Source organism: Ahaetulla prasina, chromosome 2 (genome assembly GCF_028640845.1).
Source record: "Ahaetulla prasina isolate Xishuangbanna chromosome 2, ASM2864084v1, whole genome shotgun sequence".
Lineage (NCBI taxonomy): Eukaryota > Metazoa > Chordata > Lepidosauria > Squamata > Colubridae > Ahaetulla > Ahaetulla prasina.
In genome coordinates, this window is record NC_080540.1 from 76,501,083 (window position 1) to 76,527,139 (window position 26,057).

General features: G+C 38.2%; 1 protein-coding gene across 3 annotated transcripts in view; it reads left to right on the forward strand.

Annotated features, from left to right (window-relative positions):
* Window positions 1-20,676: 20,676 nt before the first annotated feature.
* Window positions 20,677-26,057, forward strand: part of CACNA2D2 (calcium voltage-gated channel auxiliary subunit alpha2delta 2) — a 663,083-nt gene continuing 657,702 nt past the window's right edge. For all 3 annotated transcript variants that reach the window (XM_058167293.1, XM_058167292.1, XM_058167291.1), the window contains exon 1: window positions 20,677-20,757. In XM_058167293.1, coding sequence (XP_058023276.1) covers window positions 20,677-20,757 — 81 coding nt within the window. The remainder of the gene's footprint in view (window positions 20,758-26,057) is intronic.

The following is a 26,057-nucleotide window of genomic DNA, read 5'->3' on the forward strand; positions in this document are numbered from 1 at the left end:
CATTGTTGGTAGTGTTAAATAGTTTAACATCATCAGTGAAGAGAACACAATTACTTATAATATACTATAACTGAAGTCCAACTGGGAAGGATCTGGATAATATGTTTCTTCCAAGTCCCTTTGCAGCTGCATTCCTATAACTTTTCCCTAAAAAGGTAAGGTTGAAGACTAGATTAAAATTTCTAGTCTCTACCTATCTTCCTCACTGTGGAAAAATAGGCATGTGAAGTTATTGCAGAAGAAAAAGGGAAGGAAAATGAAGGAGGGAGGGATATGGGTGGTTAAGTGAAATAAATAAACAAAGTGAGTTTTTTAAAAAAAAATGCTGTTTAATATACTCTATCGCCAGAATCTTAATGGAGTTTAAAGAACTAACCTATCCTTTGAGTGATAGGATATGAAGACTTTCTATTCCCAATTGAAAGAATATGTTTTTTCTATTCCTGTCAATTAAAAAGAACTTAATCATAATTAACACTTAGATCTTCTAGGCAGGAAAGCTGAAAAGCCCTCATTATTTATAAGCTTGTGTGACATGAGAACCATAAAATGCCTTACTAAGTGCTTAATAGAATTTGTAGTTGTTATTATTGTGTGGCAGTTATATCAATTGCTGTTTCTCTTTAAATTACAATTTTTGTAATCATGTGATTATAAAGGATTCACTGTCTTAACAAAGATAATCCTATTACGTTGACTTAGTAATAATTTTAAAAAAACTATTAAATGAGAGCCCAAAGAATCTAATCCTAGAAATTGAAAATCTAGGTAAATAATTAGCTTGACATGTTTATATATATTGCCTCTAAATATATGATAATAATTTAGTAAGTCTGTTCGAGATGAAAATAAGAAAGATTAATAAACAAAGACTTAAATATGGTAGCAAATACTATTGTTCTATGATTTGTCAATATAGAAAGTCATGGGTATTAGACTTTTGAGTTTTCAGTCATTTGAAATGCAAAGATATAATAACCATGTAGAGGATACATGGTTTCTATATGAAAGTAGTGACTTTTCAGTTTTGCACAATGAACAAAAACACACATTCAGTTTTGCAGCTACTAAGATTGTTGGACAAGCAAGTACAAAAACAGCCAGGGAACTGATTGAAGCCTGGGAAAAAGGTCCCTGGTCAGTCAACTGGAGTGCTGATTTACCACCACCCAAGTACTTAGAAGGCAAGCAAGCAACAGTTAATGGCTTAAAAGCCAGCCATCAGCACACCCCAATCAACATCTAAAAGCCACTTACAACAGGCACTATTTGGCAGCCCATTTTGAAAATAATACAATATTAAAATTCCATCAAACATTTCTATCAAGCGGTAGCAGTAATAAATGAATCAATTTTAATTTGAATATGATAACTAAACTATGGTAAATAAAAACCATACAAACAAAAGCTATTTTGAGGTTATCCATTATTTTTAGAAGTGGGAAGGCATCCTGAGATGGAAAAAAAAAATAAAGAAATACTGATTTAGTGAAAACATATGGTAATTGGGAGGGGCAGATATGGCGGAAGCAGGGGCCGGTATCATGTTCGGGGAGTGCGTGCTCGCTGTCTGCGAGCGATCATGCACTCTGGTCCCCCTGACTTTTCCCGTTCCCTGAGTGGCTTGAATCCCCAGAGCCTGGGCCTTCGGCTGATATTGTGCAATGCCAGCCCCCCTCATTTGTGATCTTATACAAGAGGGGGGTGCGGACCTGATGGGCATTTCGGAGACCTGGTTGGGCACGGAAGGGGGGGCTCCCCTGGTAGAAACGTGCCCACCGGGTTTCCGTGCATTCCATCGGCCGAGGGCCCAGGGTAGGGGTGGGGTGGTGGTGGTTATTATTAACGAGAGTTTAGAGCCGAGGGAGGTCACTGTACCACAGATAGCCGGATGTGAGTCCCTCTTTGTGAAGTGGGACCTGGGGATGCAGGTGGGTTTGCTGGTCACGTACCTGGCTCCTTGCTGCGTGACAGAAACCCTGCCTGAGTTGTTGGATGTGATCGCCGGGATGGCGGTTGAAACCCCCAGACTTATGGCTATGGGGGATTTCAACCTGCCGTCAGTTGGCGAAGCATCCATTTTGGCTCGGGAGTTCATGGCTTCCATGACCTTCGAACCTTCCGTCGCGAGCTCAAGACACATTTATTCATCTGTGCAGGACTGGCTTAGATTTTAAATTTAGAGGGGTTTTTAATTGATTTTAATATTTATATTTTATATTTATATTTCTATTTTTAATAATTCGGGCGCTAGAATAAGTTTTTTAAGGATTATTTTAATTTGTATATTGATGTTTTATATGCCTGTGAACCGCCCTGAGTCCTTTGGGAGATAGGGCGGTATATAAATTCGAATAATAAATAAATAAATAAAATGACAGCCTTGGACCTGACCCAGTTAGTGAATGGTCCAACCCACATCAGGGGAAACACTCTGGACTTGATTTTTATCTCTGGACAGTGGTTGAATGATCTGGAGTTAGGGGACTTAGTTATTAAACCCCTGTCATGGTCAGACCATTCACTCCTTCAACTCAACTTTTGAACCGCCAACCCTCACCACAGGGAAACGGAGCTGGTTCACTGGCTCCGTCCCAGGCGCCTGATGGATCCAGAGAGGTTCCAAATGGAGCTTGGGCCATTACCTGAGGAGTCAGCCCACGGCTCGGCTGGAGATCTAGTCGCCGCCTGGGATAGGGTGGCTGCTGGGGCTCTAGATTGCATCATGCCTTTGCAGCCTCTGACCCGGTGCCGATCTCGACTAGCTCCTTGGTATTCTGAGGAGCTGAGAGAGATGAAGCGCTGGAAAAGACGCCTAGAGAGTAATTGGAGGGCCGTTCCGAATCTGACCGGACACTAGTAAGGTCTCACATTCAGACCTATCTAGTGGCAATGAGAGTGGCAAAATGAGAATATTTTTCCACTCTCATTGCATTGGCAGATAACCGCCCAGCCACCCTGTTCGGGGTGACTCGATCTCTTCTTTGTCAGAGAGCAGTGGAGGACCCCTTACATGGGCGTGCTGAGGAGTTTGGGCAATATCTGCATGATAAAATTGCTCAGATTCGGGAAGGTCTGGACTCAGTTTGGGTAGGGTCGGGTGGGGTGGAGGAGGCAGGTCTTGGGGTTTCCATCTGGGAGGAGTTCGATACTGTGGCTCCTGAAGAAATGGACAGGATACTGGGGAGGCTGAATGCGACCACATGTTTATTGGACCCGTGTCCCTCCTGGCTGGAACTGGCCACCCGGGAGGTTACACGAGGCTGGCTCCAGGGAATTGTCAACGCTTCTCTGGTGGAGGGTGTTTTCCCTACTGCCTTGAAAGAGGCGATGGTGAGGTCCCTCCTCAAGAAGCCCTCCCTGGATCTAGCTGTTTTGGCAAATTATCGTCCTGTCTCCAACCTTCGTTTTGTGGCGAAGGTTGTTGAGAGTGTGGTGGCAAGACAGTTCCCCCAGTACCTGGATGAAATTGTCTATCTGGACCCGTTCCAGTCCGGCTTCCGGCCTGGTTACAGCATGGAAATGGCCTTGGTCACATTGGTAGATGATCTCTGGAGGGCTCGGGACAGAGGTTGCTCCTCTGTCCTAGTCCTACTAGATCTCTCAGCAGCTTTTGATACCATCGACCATGGTAACTTGCTGCGGCGGCTCGGGGGGCTTGGAGTGGGGGCACCATTTATCGGTGGTTCTCCTCCTACTTCTCTGACCGGTCGCAGACGGTGTTGGCAGGAGGGCAGAGATCGGTCCCGAGGCGCCTCTTGTGTGGGGTACCTCAGGGGTCAATTCTCTCGCCCCTTCTGTTCAACATCTATATGAAGCCACTGGATGAGATCATCCGTGGTTTTGGGGTGAGATGTCATCTATACACTGACGACACTCAGCTGTATATTTCCACCCCAATCACCCCAACGAGGCTGTTGAAGTGATGTCCCGGTGTCTGGAGGCTGGATGGGTCTGGATGGGGAGAAACAGGCTCCAACTCAACCCTTCCAAGACCAAGTGGCTGTGGATGCCGGCATCCTGGTACAACCAGCTGATTCCATTGCTGACTGTTGGGGGCGAGTCGTTGGCCCCCACGGAGAGGGTCCACAGTCTAGGCGCCCTCCTGGATGCACGGCTGTCATTAGAAAAGCATATGACGGCCATCGCCAGGGGAGCTTTTTATCAGGTTCACCTGATATGCTAGTTGCATCCCTTTCTAGAGCGGGTTTCCCTCTGCACAGTCACTCATGCCCTCGTCACATCCCACCTGGACTACTGCAATGCTCTCTATATGGGGCTCCCCTTGAAGGGCACCCGGAAACTCCAACTGGTCCAGAATGCGGCTGCGTGGGTGATAGAGGGAGCACCTCAAGGCTCCCATGTGACACCTCTCCTGCGCGGTCTGCACTGGCTCCCAGTGATTTTTCGGGTGCAATTCAAGGTGTTGGTTACTACCTTTAAAGCGCTCCATGGCATAGGACCGGGTTACTTACGGGACCGCCTACTGCCGCCAGTAGCCTCCCATTGACCTGTGCACTCCCACAGGGAGGGCATCCTCAGGTGCCATCAGCCAAACAATGTCGGCTGGCGACCCCCAGGGGGAGGGCCTTCTCTGTGGGGGCTCCGGCCTTCTGGAATTAGCTGCCTCCGGGGCTTCATCAACTCCCCGACCTCCGGACCTTTCACCGCGAGCTGAAGACGCTTCTGTTTCATCCCACAGGGCTAGCTTAAATGTAGTTTTAAATGGGTTTTTTATTCTTATTTTAGTTTTTTATGCCATATATTGAATAAGTTTTTTATACTGTTCTTAATCTGTATTATATGCATTTTATTGGCTGTGAACCGCCCTGAGTCCTTCAGGAGAAGGGCGGTATATAAATCAAATCAAATCAAATCAATAAATAAATAAATAAAATAAAAAGGCTTCAATTATGGATTGTTTTTGCCAAAAATTTGAAGTTAAAAGTTGGTTGCTAAATTTAGTAAAAGCAGTATGAGATATAAATCATCCTTAGGAATAAACTCAGCAATTAGCAAATGTTTCAATATAGAGTACATAAAACAAGGATATCTGATTCTCCCTTGGTTGTTTGTTTATAGACCAATGTATAAGGAATGCTAGAGGTGACATTAGAGGTGTGTTTGCTGAGAACACAAATACACATTTACTTCAGTATGAAAATTATGCCATATTGTTGCCTGAAATCTGGATAATTTGCAGTAAATATTGTATGATGCAGTGATAAATCTGAAAATTATGGTAAAATTGTAGATTATACAAGACCCGTGTTCAGGAAGGAATACTTTTCTTGCAGTCTAACGTAGAGTGTTTGGAGACTTTATTAACTTGTGACAAAGTGTTCTTATGCTTTTAGATCCTATATTAAAAGCCAAGGAAGTACTCTCCAAATTAACGAGAGAGTGGAGAATGTGGAGCTCAAAGACAGCTACCATAGTAAGGCTCTCTGTGATAGAATAGTAAGTTTTCTATGAAATATAGTTATCTGTAGCAGCACTTTCTGGATTCATCTTTCTTTTGGATAATTTGGAGAAAAAATTAAAGATTTTAAGGGAGGCTGTCTCTCATTTTGGAAGGCACTATGAATGTGAGTTAAATGATGATTGGAGAAGATTTTGACAAAAATAGGTTGGCATCAAAGGCAGTTATGCCTTTCCATTAAAAAAAAGATAGGATCATAATAACATAGCGGATTTGGAGAGATGATTCTGTTGTGTGAAAATATTGGGCAGACAAACTTAAAAACTATTTAGAAAAATAGTTTTTGTGTGATGGATTTTAGTTAGTTTTAGGAAGAGATTGATTTTGACTAGTACTATTTATTTATCATATGGCACATTCACATCACATTTTGATAAAAACAGATCAAAATATAAAATATTATAAACATATGTTCAGATTACAGATATAATTTTTTGCTTCATTTGTCACAGCCAGAAAATCAGCAAAGTTTTGACTAGTTATTCTAGTGCTGAAGGGATGCCTATTTCCGGAATATGTTTGCAGTTAGCTGAGATATTCCAACAGGCATATCATTTGTCCTTTTTCTCTATGGGTAGATTTAATATGCATCTCATAGGTTAATCCATTCTGGAGATCTTTCTCAGTTCCTGGGTGACATATGAATTATATTCTAATAATCTGCACATTCAGTAGACCCTTTGAGTCTATTGAATTGCTCAAGTTAAATAAGGGAGCCATATTTGTGAGCATGTGCAGTTTCTGATGCAGGAGTCTCAGTGTATGAATTTCACGGCAGGATTGAGAGGAGTTTAGATTTGTTAGGCCTTGGGGAACATTTTGGAATAAGATGTAGCTCTGTAAAAGGCCAGGTGTTAGTTGCAGTGAAATGGAACTGAATTGCTAGCATTTAATGCCAAAAACTTTTAATAGCACATTCAAGATATAAAAAGAAGGTATTTATCTATGCAACGCACAGTTAGATTATAGAATTCTTTATCAAAAAATATAGCAATTTCTATCAATATAAGCAGCTTTAAAATAGATTACATATACAGTCTAAAGGATGGTTATGTGAAACTAATAGAATTAGAGTTAACTGGAAAACTTTTAGTTGGGATGGGAAGGGAAATAATAAAATGACATCAAGTTACCAATGCCATCTCCTTTGTATGTGTATCATACTATATCATGCATATACATGGGGGTGGAACTTGGGTTGTGACATTGTAATGCTCATTTCATCCTTCTGACAAAAACACTGGAATCTGCAAGTGTTTCTGGACTGTTCTGGATCCCCAAATACTTCTTTATGGGTGTTGTGGGATACAGAAAGCTGAATTAGAATTGGACTTCAATGGGGTCCAGATGTGATAGAATAGAATAACAGAATTGGAAGGGACCTTGGAGGTCTTCTAGTCCAACCCACTGCCCAGGCAGGAAACCTTACACCACTTCAGACAAATGGTTATCCAATATCTTCTTAAAAATTTCCTGTGTTGGAGCATTCACAACTTCTGCAGGCAAGTTGTTCTACTGATTAATTGTTCTGACTGTCAGGAAATTTCTCCTTAGTTCTAAGTTGCTTCTTTCCTTGATCAGTTTCCACCCATTGCTTCTTGTTCTACCCTCAGGTGCTTTGGAGAATAGTTTGACTCCCTCTTCTTTGTGGCAACCCCTGAGATATTGGATCACTGCTGTCATGTCTTCTCTAGTCCTTCTTTTCATTAAACTAGACCAGGGGTGGGTTCTAATTTTTTTTACTACCGGTTCTGTGGCGTGGCTTATTTTGTGGGCATGGCTTGATGGTCATGTAACACTGGATGTGCCTTGGTGATCATGTGACTGGGTGAGAGTGGCTTGACAGTCATGTGACTGGGTGGGCATGGCCAATAACAATAAATAATAAAAATAATAAAGTATACAAAACAATAAGAGGTACCAAAAACCAACTTTCACACTTTACACCCACATAACACAACACAACACAACTGTCTCACACACAATGTAAAAACAGCTGCACTTCACCCAAAATGGCCCCTGCAACAAGCAGGAACTTCACACAGCCACAAAAAGCTCAAAAACCAACTTTCACACTTTACACACACACACACAACACAACACAATACAACTGACTCACACACACACACAAAATGCCACATATAGCTTTGTGAGATTTTGTGTGTTTGTATAGTTAGAGTGAAACAATACAGAAACACACCAAATCTGAAAAAGCTGCACAAATATTTTATTTTATTATTTTATTTTATCTATATTTTTTAGATCAGGGGTCTCCAACCTTAGTAACTTTAAGATTTGTGGACTTCAACTCCCAGAGTTCCTCAGCCAGGAAAGCTGGCTGAGGAACTCTGGGAGATTAAGTACACAAGCCTTAAAGTTACTAAAGTTGGAGACACCTGTTTTAGATAAAAGCAGCTAAATTTAAAACTTCCTTAACTTTTAATTGCTGTCTAAAAACCCAATTCCTTAAAAAAAACCCAATTAACTATTTTTTAATAGTTTACTTACCCAATTGAAGCAGGCAGATTGAGGTGCTCACCGAGGAGATGGATTGCAGGCAGGCAGAATCAGTTGCTAGCTGATGCAACAGATTGCAGAAGCCATGGTTTTGCGAGCCCGAAAGGAGCAGTAATTAGGTAAGTGGGGGAGGGGGTGATTGCATAGGCATGGGTGGGGACTGTTGTAAGAGGTTGTAAGAAAGTGATTTTAAAAGCCTGGGATGATCAGGAAAGTCATCTGGGACTGCCAGAGGAAAAAAAGATTTTAAAAGGCTCCTCTGATGATCCCAGCTGAAGTTGACTGATGTAGCCCAGAACGTCTTAAAAGGATTTTTTTCTACAAGCTCTTTGGCTGAAGAGCTTGTAGAAAACATGTTTTTTACAGGTTCTGGTAATCAGGCAATTCAGCTGGGATTGCCAGGGGAGCCTTTTAAAACCATTTTTTTTTGCAACCTCTTCGGCCAAGGGAACCGGTTTGAGTGTGTGGCCAGCTGGGCATCGTTACCGGTTCTGCGAACTTGGCCAGATTTTTGCCAACAGTTCTTAAGAACCAGTCAGAACCGGTAGCAACCCACCACTGAACTAGATATACCCAGTTCCTGCAACCATTCTTCATATGTTTTAGCCTCCAGTTCCCTAATCATCTTTGTTGCTCTTCTCTGCACTCTTTCTAGAGTCTCAACATCTTTTTTGCATCATGGCGACCAAAACTGAATGCAATATTCCAAGTGTGGCCTTACCAAGGCATTATAAAGTAGTATTAACACTTCACGTGATCTTGATTCTATCCCTCTGTTTATGCAGCCCAGAACTGTGTTGGCTTTTTTGGCAGCCAATTTGGCAGCCAATGATCTTTCTTATATTGACAAGATTTTTGTCTGTGTTGTAAATTATGTATATAGTACTTATTTTTTTGAATCATGCAAAAAAGTCATATAAAACTTCCATTTAGCATAATATTACTGGTCCTTGATTAGCTGCATACGAATCTGAGCAAAATCACTAGTTTTAAAAATTTAAATATGCTTTCCGTGAATTTCCTCCTTTGCTTTCCTAAAATTGTATCTGTCAAAATGTTTAGCATATTTGTGATAAACAAATGTAAATGAGGTTGAACATGGCTGAAGTGGCTTTATTGCAGAATATGAAGGAGTATTTGCCCAGATTTGGTGAGCCATGAAACTGTTTCCCCAACAACAACAATGCCAGAAGAGGTTCATAGCCAGTATCGCTACTGCTTTGTAAGATATTTATTGCAAACTACTCAGTAAGTGCTGTGTCTTCCAAAGATTTATGTTTTATACATGTATACCAATGTATCATACAGAATATTTACAGCATGAATAGAAAGTAAAAACGTTGTTTAAGATCATGGAGTCACCTAACAAAGTCAGTGCTAAATCAAGGCCCAATTCTCATCTTGGAAGCAGATAACTTCACGGAGTGACAATTTTTCAGTTGCATTTTGCTATAATATTTGATTTATTCTTCACCCAACTCCAATCTTGTCATATGCAGGCCCTGATAATGAAGGGTTAAGTAATTGAGGTTGAAGGATATTTTGGTACAAGTTTTATGTTTTCATTCTTTACTGGAATATTTTCAAGCCACTGTGTTTTGTTCTAAAGACCAGCTTAGTATGTACAGTATAATTAAAATTATACAAAAATCAATAAAACATTATGAAATATAAGCCAACAAAGAAAGCAAGTAAAACAGAGCAGATATGCTTGCCTAAACAAAATTTTAAGTCACTGTCAGCGTTTTGGTGCATGTCAAATATTTGAGATGTTACTACAGTGAAGCTCTTGGCTGTTGAACTACTGTGGTCAAATGATACCTATTTAGAAACCATTCTAGTAAAGGATGTTTAATGTACAGTATTAAATGTACAGTAGTGAAACTGGATCAAGAAAGAATCAAAGTTATAACATAAATTTCTGCAACCTGATTTCTGGAATAGAGAACATCTGCTGCCTTCTTGTCACATCTAGGCTTAGTTATCGTTAAGCTCATTGTCAAATTCAGATACTGTTTTGCTTGATGACTATTTGATTTCAAGTCATGAGTATGAGTATGATGATGATAATAATAATAAAAAAATACTTGGTTGATACCACGATGCTGGCAGCAACTTTTATTAACCATTAGTGCCAGTCAATGATATTTGTAATACATTTTTTAATGTTCAATTGACTGAGTTTCATGTTTAATAAATAAAAGAGATAACATTATTATTATTTACACAAAATGACAGTATACATAGCAAACAAGATAACTATGCTGGATTTCGTATCACAAATCACTGGTCGAACACATTATTATTATTATTATTATTATTATTATTATTATTATTATTATTATTATTATTATTATTATTATTATTATTTACACAAAATGACAGTATACACAGCAAACGAGATAACTATGCTGGATTTTGTATCACAGATCACTAGTCGAACACTTCTCAAGCGTTTAGGACTGTGTGATGTATCGGCGAATTATGCGAGCAGATCCCAATAAGGTGGCCTTCTGCAGCTGACCAATGGTGATCTTGTCAGCGCCAGTCGTTTTTAAGTGTTTGCCTAGGTCTTTAGGCACAGCTCCCAGTATGCCGAGTACCACTGGAACCACCTGCACTGGTTTATGCCAGAGTATTATTATTATTATTATTATTATTATTATTATTATTATTGTTATTGTTATTGTTATTGTTATTGTTATTGTTGTTGTTGTTGTTGTTGTTGTTGTTATTATTATTATTATTATTATTATTATTATTATTATTATTATTATTATTTATTACCTATAGGCTTTCCAACTTTCAGTGGCTTTGGCCAGTTCACAATAATCAAAAAATGCATATTTACAGTCCAATTGCAAATCCTGTGACTGTCTAACAGGTACAATTTGATCACAATTTGGCCCAAGCTCACAATTTTCACTCCAGTCACAACTAATGTAAGAGAGAACTGGTCTTCCAAACTACAGATCATTTCTGGAGCTGCAGAGATTCACATTCAGCAGGAATCATCATGGGTATTAAACGCATAAAGAGTACATTCATTATAACTTAGAATTTACTTTGTTTTTTTAAATCCACGAAGCACTGAAAAACACATGCATAAATTACCAAAAATAATGACTCCCAGGCTATACTTCTTCCTTCCTTTCCAGTTAACATAAATTAAAAGTAGGTGACATATCTTAATTTGAGCTTAGGTGCCACTATCTTGATTAAATTCCAGAGGACAGCTCTGTTTAAATTTGTAGTTGTTTAATAAAGGAGAAAGAAATAAACCTTTTAAACGCATTCTCAATTCCTATTGTAATTCTTTGTTTTATTCCATTTGTCTTTTATATCCTCAGCAGCCCAAAGCTATGAACATGGAATATAATAAGATGAAAACTGAAACTTTGTCTCTGTGGATGGCTTATCCTGATCTTGCCTGGCTATTTCTTTATGTATTATTTATGTATGAGGTTTTGTAAAGAAATTTCAAGAAATGATTGTGCCTTCCGACCTGTAGTACTGTGGCTTGGTACCCCCACAGGCAATCCAAATCATACCTTATAATTTATTACTTACATACAGGGTTATTTCAAAATTAAATTTCATGTACATAATTTTGTATCTGTTTCTTCTGCAATTGCATTCTTATTTTTGTTTTATTCACTAAAATGTAAAGTACAATAAATCTATACTGAGTTGACAAATCAGATAGGAATGAACAGAAAAAAGACACAGTAATAAATCCTAGCATAGCTGACATTGATAAAGAAAGTGGTCATATCAAATGCTTGGTCATGGCATTGGCAATCTTCTAACTTATATGGCCTGGAGAAAATAAAAGCAGGTTAGAGCAGCAGGTTAGGAAATTACAGTAGTTGCAAAGAAAGGTATGATATGACTCTGGTGTTGAATAGAAGGCTGGCTAATGTCATCTTCATTCTCTTTTGCTATTCTAAAGAAGGATACAGATGGACCTTCTAGCCCAGGTATGTCAAACTGAAGGCGGGGGACCCGGATCTGGCCCAAGGGGTGCTTAGATCTGGCCTGCAGGGCCAGTCTGGAAATAGCAAAGGACCTGTCCGTGGTGTCTCTGCTAGCACCCCCTCGTGACCCATTTTGGCCACCTTCAGGAGGATGTCCAGGCCCAAAATGCAGCATCCAGAGTACTGCAGGACACTGTTCTTGACTCAGAAGGTTATAAAAGGGAAGAAAGGTAAAATATTTTACCTTTCAGGCTTGCAGGATTCTGCTACTATAGCCTATGTCAATAATTTCAGTTTCTTGATCTGGTCAGTTTCTTGATCTGGTCTGTTTTTCATAAGGTGATCAAGTAGATCAAGTAAGCATTAAAAACGATCACAGAAATGTATGCCTCTCTTTTTATAAATGTATAAAGCCATGTGTGTGGAGGTACGGTCCCGTGTTATGCCTGCCATGACCACGCCACCATGACCATGCCCACCCCCAGCCCTCTGAGGTCAAACACAACCTTGATGCAGCCCTCAGTGAAATTGGGTTTGACACCTCTGTTCTAGCTTGAAAGTCTGCCTCACTAGTATGTGTTTAATATTTCCTCTTTGAGGGAGATGGGCAATTCAGAAATGTGAAAAATGCATAAATAAATAAAGTGCTAGTTCAGTTTCTGGGAAGACAACATTCAGCTAGGAAGTGGTTGGATTTGTAAATGCTGAGCCGAAATGCATCGAGCTGTCATAAACTGAACATTTTTAGTGTTCCAATCGGCTCCACTCTTTCTGATTTCAGAAAGGGAAGGGCAAAGGGAACGAGAATAAGAAAAGCAGTTTCATGCCATCATCACCCAGATCCTGCACTGTTGCAAATGCAAACTGTGATGATGCTGTCAGCTTTCCAAGTAATACACTCATAGAAAGCAGAAGTCTGAGGCAGGTAGATTCCTCTAAGAACAAATTTATTAGATATATATCATATTGGCACAACTTGTGAAAACTGACTCTGAAGGTTCCCACAATTTTCATCCAGTTAAAAGAGAAAGTTTTCCCCTTTCCCCAAGTCATCAGTGACATGGTCCAATAGAAGTGCTAACCAGTTGCTTGGTTGCTTTGCTCCTCCTCTCCCAGCCACCGGTTGGAATGACCTTGGTTCCCACAGGAAAACTTTTGCTTTGACTGCAAAATCCCAGTTAACTATTTCCCTCCCCCTCCCATCTAGTGGCAACCCTGAAGTCTCAAAGATGGCCCCAGCCAGGTTCGCTTCAGAGTTGGCAGTTGCATGCACATCCAAAAGAGATGAAACTTGCAGCATAAGAATATGGCATTGCTGTCAATGATTTAATGTAAGCAGGATGCCATTGCGGATATCTATGCATGAACCATATTTTTAACTTAATATTTTAATGTATGGTGAATACTGTTTTGTTACAATATAATCTTGCTGCTTTTTAATGTTTAAACAATAGTCAGTATGAGAAAAGCAGTATAAAAATAATGTTTATTTAATTCAGTGGTGGCATAAAATACCCCCTGGGGCAGTAATTAATGAAGCTCAAACAGGTTTTTTTTTAAAAACCCAGTTAACAATAAAAAATGTTTATTTTCTCCCTTTTCTTAATCAATTGGTATTTTTATTAGCATTTATAGCACACTTTCTAGTTTTCTTGTTCCTTGAAGCTGTCATTTGGGTGGATTTTAAAGACCCACCTGCTGCTTGTCATATTTTAATATGGAAATTAATATGTACCTCTTCTCTAAATTATTGCCTGTTTTCCAAAATAATATGCTTAAATCATCTTGAAGAATTTTAATGGCCTTTATTATTAAAAGTAATAATTTTAATCTTTAAATAAGGCTTTTTTGTCTCTCTCTCTCTCTTTCTCCTCTTCCATACAATAAAAAGACAATGAAATTCTCTATACTAGAAGTGATTTTTAAGGAGAAGTGAATACTAGAATAGATGAACCACTTTATCTTAAAGAAAAGATGGTAGACAGGTGTTGGTCTGCACATAAGTTTTCTTGGCAGATGGATTTCAGTGGAAACTACCAGCTGTTTCATCCTGATACATGCATTCTAAAATCTGTTGTTACGCAGTTTGTGAGACTTTCTCCCTTTTTAATAGTAATTTTTATAGTAATAGTAATATTGCAAATTTAAAAAGAATAGAAATAAAAAAATAAAAGGTACAGAAAAGAAAAAGTAGAAAAGAACGATAGACATGAGAATATAGTAAAGAAAAAGGAAAGAATATATAAAGAAGTTATTTCTACCTTCACAACAAATATAAACAATTTTAGTAACATCACTTTAGAATTCAATAATGATCTCTTTTTCCCATGCCCCAGGTTTTTTCTAGAATACATCCATAAAGACTTATCATTTCTGTCCTAATGTCAGCCAAAGTCCATTAAACATTACCAGATATAACGTATCTATTTTAGCCTTGATCAAATAAACCAAATTTACATTTAATCTTTTTACTTGATCTTGAGCTTTAATGCCTTCAAATAATATCCTAGAATTTTGTTTTCATTTTTTCTTTGTCTCTTCTTATAAAATTATTCAAAGCTTTAAAAATCCTCTTTTATAAATCCAGTATAAGAAAGTTATCCAGATCATCTGGATAAGTAAGGTTCTACATTTAGGCAAAAAACCCAAAATGCACAGGTACCGTATATGTGGTACCTTGCTCAATAGTAGTACCTGTGAGAGGGATCTTGGAGTCCTAGTGGATAACCATTTAGATATGAGCCAGCAGTGTGCAGCAGCTGCTAAAAAAGCCAACACAGTTCTGGGCTGCATAAACAGAGGGATAGAATCAAGATCATGTGAAGTGTTAGTGCCACTTTATAATGCCTTGGTAAGGCCACACTTGGAATATTGCATCCAGTTTTGGTCACCACGATGTAAAAAAGATGTTGAGACTCTAGAAAGAGTGCAGAGAAGAGCAACAAAGATGATTAGGGGACTGGAGGCTAAAACATATGAAGAACGGTTGCAGGAACTGGGTATGTCTAGTTTAATAAAAAGAAGGACTAGGGGAGACATGATAGCAGTGTTCCAATATCTCAGGGGTTGCCACAAAGAAGAGGGAGTCAGGCTGTTCTCCAAAGCACCTGAGGGTAGAACAAGAAGCAATGGGTGGAAACTGATCAAGGAAAGAAGCAACTTAGAACTAAGGAGAAATTTCCTGACAGTTAGAACAATTAATAAGTGGAACGACTTGCCTGCAGAAGTTGTGAATGCTCCAACACTGGAAATTTTTAAGAAAATGTTGGATAACCATCTGACTGAGATGGTGTAGGGTTTCCTGCCTGGGCAGGGGGTTGGACTAGAAGGCCTCCAAGGTCCCTTCCAACTCTGTTGTTATATTATATTATATCTCTTGATTTGTTTTTGTATATAATTTTTTATTATTAAGACATTAGCCAATTTCTTTTGCATGTCCTGTGTAACATTTTTTCCATGTCATTTTAACATCCACTTTCAAATCGGTTTCATTGTGGTCAGGTGAAACTTGTTCCTCTTCCATAATACCTTTGAAACACAGAACCAGACACTCTTTTAAAACTAACTTTTGAGTCCATTGTTCCCAAATATTCTTCGTTATGTCCAGTATTAAAATACTCTGCTTCATTCTGTAATTGTGAGTTGAGTGTTCTTCTCATTCAGTTATAATCTTTAGTTCCTTCTAGTTTTGAAATAGTATATGGGAGTGACTTTGGCAAATCAGGGGAAGAAATGCTTCTTAAGAAACAACCAGATAACAGTGGAAAAGAGACTGCAACTGAAGAGTAGACAAAGAAAAATTTAGAAAGAATCTGCCCCAATTTATCATATGGTAAAAAGAGATGGCAGGATTTGTACTTTCAGACTTGCAGGATTCTGTTATTGGAGCCCTACAATAAAGTAAAATTAGTTCATCTTATTGTGTTTCCTATCTGGACTACTTGGGAGGCTGACAAGTTCCCTCTAGTGTCCAACTTTTAAAGTCTTTTTTTAGAATTCAAAATAAAAGCATGTTTCCATGGGAAGGATTCTTTATTATTAATTCCTAACTCTTATTTCAAATTTTGTGGGTGCCTAGTCTGCTTGTAAAATCAAAGTTTTAATCATCTTTTGTGGTTTATTCAAAAATAACTTTTAAAGTCCTAAAACTTACATTAAAAACTTCATTCATTGTGGATTGAAAGAAAATGTCAGTTTTTTCCAAAGCTGACCCAAAGTTCCCTGATAACTGAAAAGCAGCTAAGAAGCAATTTCTGAAAGTGATTAGAAACAAAGTCTGCAAACACAATGTCCTTTCAAATGCACTAACTGCAGTTTGTGCAAGATGTTATTCTGTCATTTCCTGGAGCTTTAAACCCACCCGGGACTGCTATCTTGTGGTCTTCTTATGAGGAGCAGTTGTCTGGAACACTTGTGGGTGATCTCAGGTTCTTTCCTAAGGGAAATTATGAAAGAGCTGATGTGATTCTACTTCTTTATTCTGTACAATCAGTGGCTCTACTTTTCATGGAGCTGTCTTCAGTCCACCATTTCTTCCCTGGAAGTGTGAAGTCTTTTTCTCTACATCTTAGGGAAACTATGGATTTTTTTTTTTAACTCATACTCATTTCTACCTTAATCTTTACCTAACAGCCAAAAATGTACATTTTAATGCACACTTGAAATGTGCTTGTATATAAAGGACTAGCATAAGGACTAGCTGTGGCACATTTTATATATTTCTATATGATTTTACAAAGGGCAGCCAAAGCAGATATTATGTATTACAAAATGTTATAGGAAAGTTCAAAAATGTTAATAGGCAATCGTTCCTTTGCATGAATGTTTGAGCAACTGTTATTTGCTATCTCACTATTGAGCTGTAGTTGAGTTGGTTACATTTTTAGATAATGGCAGAAAGTGTATCAGATGTTACGTGTGTGTGTGTGTGTGTGTGTGTGTGTGTGTGTAATCTCTTTTCTTCCTTTTGAAAATAGTTCATAGGTTTTATTAATGTCTGTTTCTGAACTATGGATATACTCATTCTGTTTAAGGAGTTACTTTTAAAAAAACAAAATTAGGCTATCCCTGCTTGTCATTCAACATATGGGGCTCTCAGACAGATCAGAAATGATAGTGTACATTTTTATGGCTAAATGTAAACATATGAAACTGACACATATGAATGATGCCTTTTTGAAAAGGTAGCCTGAAAAAAAGCTCAACAAACGTCAAGCATAACAAACGTTTTAGAGCTAAGGGCATGTTTGAAAATTTTCAGCATACAATGGATGCACTCACAAAATGGCTATTATGGCAAAAGGCTTTCTTATTTATAAGATGCTTGCCACAATGGGTGCTTCACTTCATTTAAATCTATTTAACAGAAGGCAAGTTGATGCAATTGCTATCTGCCATTCCTTCAGGATTTCTTTATCACATTATAATTTACATTTGTCTTTTTCTGTTTCTATAGATAGGTGTCATCTGTTTAGTTGGACAAATGAGCTATTAGTCTCCAACCTTTCATCTTTTTCATTGGCTGAAAATGGCCCATGTGGCTTTTGTGGGGCAAAGTGGGCACTGTTGAAGAATGTCAGCTTCACATTTCTCTTCCAAATCTTCCTACTTCTTAGTATTGTTACTTTAGAGAAATGGCTAGTTTAAGCTTGAGATGATGGTACCAGGAAAGGAGCTGATAAGTTGTATTTAAATAAGTGAGAATGAAAGCAACCTGCAATGAGCACAAATAAAATGCAGTTTTTTACTCTGTACATGGGGAGTTGAGGCTTTGCTTTTTCACCAGGAGGAATTATGTGATTTGTGATGAAATAGATGCTGGGTTTGTCCAACTAAGTCTCTTCCTGAGAAATCTTGGTTGGATTTGAGCGGAAATATGAGTGGATTTGGCTGTTCTCTACAAAGATATTTTCAGGGACTTGTGAGGGCTCTTAATTTCAATATCCTACAGTTCGAGTTTCTGCTTAACTTTTCCCCAACCAATAAAAAACAACCACAAAAGCCCTGAAGCAGGGCAGCAGCACTTTTGCTATCAACTCCTCTCTAGACACAAACCCTCATATGCATGGCATGAAAAATGAGTGTTTTTAAGCTTCCTTGCTGTAGCCCAATCCTCAAGCTGCTTGACTCTTTCCTGATGAACTTGTGTCAGAGTTTAGGCAGCGTAACTAGTGTTATGAGATAAACCCAGGAGCAAAACGTAGCACACAGAGCCTTTTAGATAAATAACAGTGGTATTATCTACAGTTAAATATTTACAGACTTATATGTGGTTAAATACCTTTATCATACAGCAACTGATACACGGAGAGCAATTGAGATACATGACGAGAGAGAACATGAGGAGAATGCATGAGGAGAAGGAAACACCCTCTAATGTCTTCCCTTATATAGGCAGCCACTTACCCAGCTTCTTAAAGTGGCAGTAACCCTGCTGCCTCATTCCATTGCATCAGCTTCCGGTTGCCTCAGCTTACAACTTCTCATCAGTTTACAGCTATTAACTATTCATACCCTGACAATTTGGGTATGGAAAGGGAAGGCAAGGCGGAGGGACTGAGAGGGAATACGTTCCTCATGCTGCTAATAGTTGTTGCTGAGATGGGTTGTATAGAACATTGTCACTGCAGGACACCCAGAGACTTTGTCTGCATTAGCAAGGGTCTCAAATATCCCCCCAAATCCAACAAAGGAATTAGATAAGACCTCTCTAGCATAAACCTGTTTAGAGATAGGTAAATGACTGTCAGATGCGTCCTTTAGCCAGGCTGAGGGGTTCTGGCTGTTTGATGAAGCACTTTCTATAAAATGTTTATTATACATTAAGACTGAATGTATATTCAGTCTTAATGTATATTATATTATATTATACATTAAGACTGAAGCTACAGGTAGTCCTCAACTTACAACAGTTCACTTAGTGACCATTTAAAGTTACAAAGCACTGAAAAAGTGACTTATGACCAATTTTCACACTTATGACTGTTGCAGCATCCCATGATCACATGATTTACATTTGGGTGCTTGACAGGTGACTCACATTTATGACGACTGCATTGTTCACATGATCACCTTTTGCGACCTTCTGACATGTAAAGTCAATGGAGAAATCAGTTTCACTTAACAACCAAATTACTAATTGAACCACTGCAGTGATTCACTTAAGCAAGAAAAGTCATATGGGGCAAAACTCACTTAACAAACTTTTCACTTAGCCACATAAACTTTGGGCTCCATTGTCATCATGTTGAGGACTACCTATATTTCAGACAATTAGATTGCCCTTTGACAAAGTGCAATTGCTTCCCTTTCTCTTATGAACTGCATGTTCCTTCTGTTCTTTTCATAGCTTAATGACAAATCTGTTTTGTCCTTCCCATGCTTAGTGTTAGTGACAGCTGTTATTGACTTTTCAGCATTTTTGCTCTGGAAACTTTAGCTTCCAATGGATCTCCCTCATGTTTAAAGTAGAGTTAAGAAATCTCCTGGCATCAAGCCATGCTTGAAAAATAGGGGGAAAGGTTAAAATATAGAGAGATTGCATTCCGTTTAAGACACTGAAATTGGAATGATGAACATGATAATTTCCTTAGAGCATATTACAGTTTGTTCAGAAGTTTCAAACTTATTTTTACCAAGCCAGTTCTTTGGCTTCCTTTATTCTAATGAACTCCAGACTCCCTCCCGGTCTCAGTGAATATTGTTCCATTTAACAATAAACTCCATGAGGATGAAGTTTTGTTCTCCGAGCTTGTGGGTTGATTTCTGATTGTTTCATTGTTAGGCTAGGTAATATCTTCAGCATAAGGACGCGGTGGCTCAGGGGCTAGGATGTTGAGCTTGTCGATCGAAAGGTCGGCAGCTCGGCGGTTTGAATCCCTAGTGCTGCCGTGTAACGGGGTGAGCTCCCGTTACTTGTCCTAGCTTATGCCAACCTAGCAGTTTCAAAAGCACGTAAAAATGCAAGTAGCAAAAAATAGGGACCACCTTTGGTGGGAAAGTAACAGCGTTCCGTGCGCCTTTGGCGTTGAGTCATGCTGGCCACATGACCACGGAGAAGTCTTTGGACAGCGCTGGCTCTTCGGCTTTGAAACGGAGATGAGCACCGCCCCCTAGAGTCGGCAACGACTAGCACGTATGTGCGAGGGGAACCTTTACCTTTACCTAATATCTTCAGCAGAGTTTAGGGTCAGTGTCACTTTCAGGACTTTCATAATAGAGGATTGATCAGTTTCTAGAGCTAAACTTTAATACTACAATTCTATGGAACACAAATATATTATTTTAACTGTATATCATGCATCTATCCTTTAAGTGTCTTACCTATAACATTTTAGAAGGTTGAAAAAGTCCCCCAATATTCCCATATCGTATTGGAAGAGATACCTCACAGTGAGGTGGGTGACAAAAATAAAATAATAAATTAGCAGAAATAGTAATCCAATCTCAAGTATTTTATTGTTTATTATTTTTAGTTGTTCTCTCTCTCTCTCTTTCTCTCTCTCACTCTCCCCCCCCCCTCTATATATATTTATGGAGTATCTAGTACTGGACTTAAGTCAGCTGATAAACTTGTATTGCATGGGAGGCAGACATGCTAGATCTTCTGAACATAAAAACAAACAATATTAGGTATGCTGTAAGTGCTGAATTTTAACCACATTCTTTCATGACTCTACCTTCCAAACTTTCTTTTGCAGAATGCAGAATTGGGCTCAAAGACTAGAGCGTGAGCTTGATGGAGTGATGAAGATATTTGGTGATGTTAAGCAGCTCAGACAGGTAAGATTTCCTTTTTTTTTCTTGCATTATGTTTGCTTTCTTTATGCCAGCATTTTGATAAAACTATGCCTTCAGAAGAATATTGGGTATTCATTGGTACCAATGTTTGACACTTTTGATAATCAGAATAATATTTTTTGTAGTTAATGTTGATTTGATAGCCTATTTCTACCTGATTTTTTTTTAAAAAAATGGTGCTTATTTTTAACTATATCCTTTTAAGTAGTCTGAATAACATATGTTTTGGCAGCATCATGTTTTCTTATTCAGTTAAAACTATATTAAGCTGTTTGTTGTTCATGATTTGCCAAACAAGCCATAGTGTTGTAGCTTGCAGATAATATTAAGCCTTAAAGTTTAGGTTTGCATATTATGCTAAGCCAAAAAACAAACACGCTTCATTATGCCTTTCATAGCAGTGTCAGAGAAATCTTTTAGCTCTCCTCATTTTAAGTATACTATTTGACAATGGTATATTTCAGAAATAGTGGGCCACTGATTATTCCCAGCTCATTATTTATTTACTTTTATCCATATGCTTCCCTTTTCCTGTTCTCACCTTTTATTTTGAACTAATAAGAAAGACAGTGGAAACTTTCACATACAATAAAGCTAGGGCTATGGTATCAGGGCTGCAAAACTCCAGATGTCCATTAGGTAGCAGCAAAAAGGTAAAGTTTGTTGCTGACTACATTTTTGGAGCCCAGATATAGCCTTGAATTAGGTGGCTTTGCAGTTATCTTACAATTCCAGAGAAAGGCATATTTGATTGAGGGAGGTGCCAATAGATGTAATGCTTTCACATGCACAAAATCACCTTGTCCTCCTCCAAATCCATATCACTAGATGAGCTTCTACAGCAAAACCTTACCAGAGTTTTTCATGACATCTACCCAAGTAGTTGACTTTTGTTTCTATTGTGGTTTGTAAGGACAAACCCATAGGGTTGCTTCAATAGTGAGAATAAATTAAGGCAAACACTCTTTTGAAGTCTTAACAGAATAACAAAATTGGAAGGGACCTTAGAGGTCTTCTAGTCTCCCTGCTCAGGTAGGAATCCCTATACCATTTCAGGCAAATGATTGTCCAATTTCTTTTTTAAAACCTTCAGTATTGGAGCACCCCCAACTTCTGAAGGCAAGCTATTCCACTGATTAATTGTTCTAACTGTCAGGAAATTTCTCCTTAGTTCTAGGTTGCTTCTCTCCTTGATTAGTTTCCATTCATTGCTTTTTGTTCTGCCTATGCTTTGAAGAATAGGTTGAGTCTGTCTTCTTTGGCAGTCCCTTAGATATTGGAATATTGCTATCATATAACCCCTAGTCCTTCTTTTCATTAAACCAGACATACCCAATTCTAGCAACTGTTCTTCATATGCTTTAGGCTCCAGTCTCCTAATCATCTTTGTTGCTCTTGTCTGCACTCTTTCTAGAGTCTCAGCATCTTTTTTATATCGTGGCGACCAACGTGGATGCAATATTCCAAGTGCGATCTTACCAAGGCATTATAAAGTGGTACTAATACTTAAAGTGATCCTGATTCTATCCCTCTGTTCATGCAGCCTAGGGCTGCATTGGCTTTTTTGGCAGCTGCAGCACACTCTTTATATTGTGTGTATGTGTGTGTGTGTGTGTATATGTATATAACATTAAGGACAAATTCAAACAAATATCATTATTAGAAACCTTAGACTAATAATAGTCCCCAGCAAATCCTCAATAAAAAATATATTTAACCTAATCAGAGACATGATACCTGTTCTACTGCTCTAGGACTCAGTTTTTTCTCTTTGTTGTGATTCAGTCTTCTACATCCTGGGATTAAAAATAGCACTACATAATGTCAGAGGAGGTAAAGGTCTGAAACTCACAGATCTGTTCCAGAGCATCATTTGCAATTTTTGAGTTCAGTTTGTGTTTCTTATGCTTTATTGGTCTGTATGCATGTACCTGTGTGAGAGATAAACAAACAAGCTTTTCTGAGAAAGTGAGCTGCCTCTGTTTAATTCAGGTCTAATTAGACATTGAGGAAGAACCAGACAACAATAATACTTCCTGCCCTTTTTCTGGGGAAAGGATTGTTTCTTATTTTTTCTCATTGTGTGCCTGCTGTGGATCTGAAGCTATGCTTTGGTTATTCATTAAAATTTTACAACTGTTTTGCTACAGAAGACCTAAAATTTATTGTCAGAAATATGGCTACAGAAAATGTATTGTTGTGAAATGCTTTCTATGACTGCTGGTGCAAAGGATTTATTTCTAATCTTGAATCATTTCCAGAAACAGGAAATGTTGCTGATTATTGGGGAATTGTTTGGTTTTCCAAGAAAAAATAAACAATGCTTGCCAACATTTTCTTCCAAACATGGTTTGTTGACTTATTTTTGCAAGCCTCCAATTTTGATGGGAGTAAGAAAAATAGAGCAGATGTACTCATTTCCAGCCTAGTTAAATCCAATTCCATAGAAAGAGCATCTGTTAAAGACCTGTGGAGTTTGTAGGGTGAAAGGGTATTTCATTGACACATGACAGTAAACTTTACTTAAGCTGGCTGATTTTAGAAAATTATATATGTGGTTCTTAGAAATAAGAACATAATGTTCATAATGCACAGTTTATGGATAAAAGTAGTTGAAATATATATCCAGTTGCAGAGACACATATTTGAAAAGCAAAATGCTGATTCAGTTTTATAAATTGGTTTGAAGAAGAAGGTATTCCAAATTATAATTCTTCTGGATTTTTTTAAAAAAATACCAGAAATACATATTGTCAGAGTATTATGTCACACTAAGATATAATTTACGGTTTGCAGGTTGCAGCAGCTAAGTCCTTGCCAACATTCTCTGCCCAAATTAAGCAAATACATTATGGACTAATGAAATACATGAAGCCAGGACAGCAAAGAACATATTATTATGTTACTTATTCTGTAATTTTGTAAGTTACTATACTTAAGAGCATATTACTATGTTACTTATTATGTAACATAAATTAGTTGTTGCAATCAACACTTGCTATCATGGGATTTGGAATAAATAATTAAATTCTGTGATATTAACACGTTTTGTTGGAAAACTGGACATGTAGACTTTACCATCCTGAGAGTTCTTTATTATCTCATTGTGATTTACAATCAAGTACAAAGTCATGTACAAAGAGGGAATTGAGTCATAAGTGATCCCAAAGCCAAAAAAGAGTTGATCAGTGATGTAATCAAGATAAGCCAAGCTCCCAAGTGTCAGTCTCATACTAAATTCCTGAGATTATTCTTTGCCTGTTTTTTTCAAAGTAACTGAAATGATTTTCAGTATTCATTGAAATGATAATTGAAACTAGAGATATTAAAATGGAACAGAATTTTTTCTTTTATTCCTTATCGTCACAACTTACTTTTCACAGTCAACTCAATGCCATATCATGATTCCAAGTCAAGGTCTTAGTGACAGTTTAGTGAGACAGAATCCTTAATAAATGAAGGATTTTCTGACTGCTGTTTGTCTTCTATTCTGGATCCAACAGAATTGGACGTAAACCAGAGGTTTGACCAACATTGGTGGGCAGATTTGGAATATTTAGCATATGCTATAAGAATTCCCATCAAATGGAGATGGCTCATCGCAAAGTTATCATTTACTGAAGGGCAAATAAGTAATATTTTCACTGCCACTTCCATCAGCCTCCTGCCATGCTCATTGATATTTTTGACTTTTTTTTTCCTGGGCAGAAAGGCCTATTTCCAAGAATTAGCCAAGACACTAGGATAGACATGGAGGTACGGTGAGTGTCATCCAAGAGGTTGGGTGATCTTCAGAGGTGCTCCTCCACAGATTACTGGGTTCAAGACTCCATTTGTTAAGTTGGGTTCTAGTGCTCATCTCAGATTGTTGCTATTGTGCCAGCTGCCCTGTTGTGTAGCAATATCTCTTGCCTGAGCTCCTGTTTTTGTTTTGTTTTTTTGCCAATTTTTTTAGTTTTTTTACAAGCATAATAAAAAAAAATCATTGTGAACAAATTATTGGTCAGGTACATCTTTAAACATATCAAGTTTCACCTAAGTTATAGTCTAATACAATGTATTTTCCTTCTTCTTCTTCAAATTCAATTATTTATTTGCACACAATCTGATTATAGAAATAAATGAATTGCTCACAAATAATAAGTAGCCATTTTGGTGATCTCTTGCCTGAGCTCCTTGACTCTGTGGCTGGGTTGGTAGTGGAATCCCCCAGGCTTATGCTCTTTGGGAACTTTAACTTGCCTTCCCTGGGTGTGAGATCTGAGGCCACTATGACAGCCATGGGCTGTCCCAGGTCATCCAGGGCCCTAAGTGGTATTTTGCCTGATCTGGATTTTGTGTTAGACCAGTGGAAGCATGTTCTGGAATTGGGGTGTCTGGTTCTTCCCTGTCAAATCATTTTCTAGTGGCCCTACAGTTCTCTGATGCTTCTAGATTATATTATATTGATATGATATTATAAGATTAGATTAGTTTAGATTAGATTAGATTAGATTAGATTCATCTGCTACTATTCCTAGGTAAATAACATAATTTGGATGATACACAACAATCACACTGAGGTAAAGTAATTACCATTAATTAATCTTGTGTATCATAGGAGTATGAGCTTGTGTAGGATCACCATGGTCACCACCAGGGAATGAGTGGATTATTGAGATAGGAATGATACATTGTTTGTATCTAAGGTAACTAAGGTAAAATGAAGTGGGGTGTTTGCAGTTAGGTGTAGAAAACTAGCCATTGTTGTATTCTGTGGTACGACCCAAGTCATGATGCTAAAACATTACATAGTTTGGCTGCTTGAACATGGCATATCTATTGAGCTTGAACATGACACATATTGAGTCTGTCATCTGCACCTCTACAACTGTCTGGTTTGGTTCTGCAACCCCACAAGACAGACACAGATTTCAGAGGATAATTAGAACTGCAGAAAAAACAATGGCTACCAACCAGTCTTCCATTGTGGAACTGTATACTGCATGAGTCAAAAAGAGGGCTGTGAAAATATTTACAGACCCCTCAAATCCTGGACATAAACTGTTTCAACTCCTACCCACAAAACAACACTACAGAGCACTGCACACTGGAACAACTAGACACAAGAACAGTTTTTCCCCGAACACCATCACTCTGCTAAACAAATAATTCCCTCAACACTGTCAAACTAGTTACTAAGTCTGCATTACTATTAATCTTCTCATCGTTCCTATCACCCATCTCCTTCCACTTATGACTGTATGACTGTAACCTTGTTTCTGGTATCCTTAAAATTTATA